Source organism: Rutilus rutilus (assembly GCF_951802725.1).
Source record: "Rutilus rutilus genome assembly, chromosome: 4".
Classification (NCBI taxonomy): Eukaryota; Metazoa; Chordata; class Actinopteri; order Cypriniformes; family Leuciscidae; genus Rutilus; species Rutilus rutilus.
This window is the reverse complement of record NC_140212.1, coordinates 620,313-622,812: the sequence shown is the minus strand read 5'-3', so window position 1 is coordinate 622,812 and position 2,500 is coordinate 620,313. Positions and strand designations below refer to the sequence as shown.

At 41.2% G+C, this 2,500-nt stretch overlaps 1 protein-coding gene across 2 annotated transcripts in view; it reads left to right on the top strand.

The window, feature by feature from the left end:
- rerg (RAS-like, estrogen-regulated, growth inhibitor) overlaps positions 1-2,176 on the top strand; it is a 24,153-nt gene extending 21,977 nt beyond the window's left edge. For both annotated transcript variants that reach the window (XM_084407445.1, XM_084407446.1), the window contains exon 6: positions 1,220-2,176. In XM_084407445.1, coding sequence (XP_084263571.1) covers positions 1,220-1,533 — 314 coding nt within the window. In that variant the 3' untranslated portion in view covers positions 1,534-2,176. The remainder of the gene's footprint in view (positions 1-1,219) is intronic.
- The last annotated feature ends 324 nt before the right edge of the window (positions 2,177-2,500 follow it).

The window sequence follows — 2,500 nt, the reverse complement described above, 5'->3', positions numbered from 1 at the left end:
TTACACGTTCAGAAGAGGGCGGAGTCTTTACACATTCAGAAGAGGGCGGAGTCTTTACACGAGCTTCAGAAGAGGGCGGAGTCTTTACACGAGCTTCAGAAGAGGGCGGAGTCTTTACACGAGCTTCAGAAACTCCAGCAATAACAAAACAGGCCAATCTCACTCATCCAGAATCCCAGAATCACCAGTAGCGAGTGCAGCCTTACGGAGAGACTCAGGAAGAGCTTCTGAATGTTAGTGGAGACATTTCTGTAGTTGTTGTGGAGTTACATTGATCATCTCATCATCATGTTGAACTTCTCCACAAGTGTCCACAGTTCCTGAGGTGTTTATAAGACAGCGGTGACATGTTCTGGTCAATAGTGTTCAGTGCTCGTCTGTGCTCAACCACAGAACAGTTTCAGGCTTTGCTGGATCTTTATCATTGCGTTAGAACTGGTCTCTGTTGGCGCGTGTGAAACCAAATGTCGGCTGGTGTGTGTAAACGTGCAGATTTAGGGCCGGTAATATTATAATAAGATCCTCTTCATCCGTCAGAAGGGGAGCGAAATCTGATCGGCATTATGTCAGAGAAAGGCTCATCAGAACACAGTTACTGGGTTTCACTGTTCACGTGTTCTGTGTCGGTAGAAGCGGACGATTACAGCACTGACACACGGAGAAAGCACAGGGGACCCGATTATAGCTCTTAAAGGTGCAGTGTGTGATATTTATGAGGATCTGTTGACAGAAATCCAATATAATAAACATAACTGTGTTTTCAGTGGTGTATAAAGACCTTACGTAATGAAGTGTTGTGTTTATTAGCTTAGAATGAGGCATTTCTCTCTACACACACCGCGGGTCCGCTTACATCCACATGTTTCTACGGTGGCCCTGAACGGACAAACGCGCTTCGTCACTATGTTGTTCTTCGTGCACAGAAGCAAGCTAAAGTCAGCGAATAAAACACTGACACAGTGATGAACAAGTGACAATAATATTCGCAATAACATCGTTTTACTGAATAATAAAGTAAACATCTTAATTGATCTTTGTAAAGAAACCTCATTGTTTAACTGGCTACTCTCTGCCGTCTCAGACGATGACATCACTTCCTGTCGCCACCGTAACTTCTGTTGGGTGCGATTCACAACCTCACCACTAGATGCTGCTAAAAATCACACACTGCACCTTTAAAGACGGGGAAAGTGATATCTTCCTGCTGTCTCCTTTAAAGGGCTCCTGGACGAGGTGAAGCGGCCCAAACACGTGCCTCTGGTCCTGCTGGGGAACAAGGCGGATCTGGACCTGGGTCGTCAGGTGGCCACGGAGGAGGGCGAGCGGCTGGCGGCCGATATGGCGTGCGCGTTCTACGAGTGTTCTGCGTGCGCGGACCGGGTCGGGTCGGGTGGAGGCGTGGCCGAGGCGTTTCACGAGCTCCTGCGAGAGATCCGGCGCCGGCGGGCCGTTCAGGGCAAGACCCGCAGACGCAGCTCCACAACACACGTCAAACAGGCCATCAACAAGATGCTCACCAAGATCAGCAGCTGAACACTCACACACACTCACACACACTCGCACTGGAGGAGCACAGCGACTCTGAGATCGCAGTGAGAAGATGCAAAAATGTTTTTCTTACAAAAGTGCACTGCAAAAAATGCTTTTCTTGTTTCTAGTCTTCTTATAATCGAGAAGCATTTACTAGAGGAGTAAAACCACATGAGAAATTCTATCTTGTTTTATAAAATAAATAAATAAAATATAAGAGTTTTTGCTTAAAACAAGCAGAATTATCTGTCAATAGGATTAGAATAATAAGTCTGAAGTATGAGATCAAAAGTGCACTGCAAAAAATGCTTTTCTTACCTGGTATTTTGTCTTGTTTCCAGTCCAAACATCTGAATATCCTGAAATCAAGATGGATTTACTAGATGAGTAAAATGATATAAGAAATGATATCTTGTTTTCTGAAAAGAACAAATCTAAAGTAAAACATGACAGTGATTTCAGCTGAGCTCATCACTCTAAGATGAAAAAGTGGAAATTATGACAATAAATCTTAAGTATGAGATCAAAAAGATCAATTGAGATTAAAAGTCAAAATATGACTTGATTTTTTTGTCATAAAATAATCTAAATTAAGTGAGTTTTGCTTAAAAACACTTTGGGACGCCATTGGCAGATCATTTTGCTTGTTTTAAGCAAAAACTCACTTAATTCCAAGATATCATTTCTAATAATGACTTTAAACTGAGCTTATAACAATTAGATGAAAAAGTCTTAGTTATGTGGAGAAAAAATGGAAATTATGACAATAAATCTTAAGTATGAGATCAAAAAGTCTTTAACAAAAATAAAAAATTAAATAAAAACACATTTTGCCTTTTAATCTCAATTATGACTTTTTGATCTCATACTTAAGATTTATTGTTATAGTTTTTGCTTAAAACAAACAAAATGATCTTGCCAATGGGGTCCTAACCTTATGAATCTTAATTCAACAGGAAAACAAGAAAAA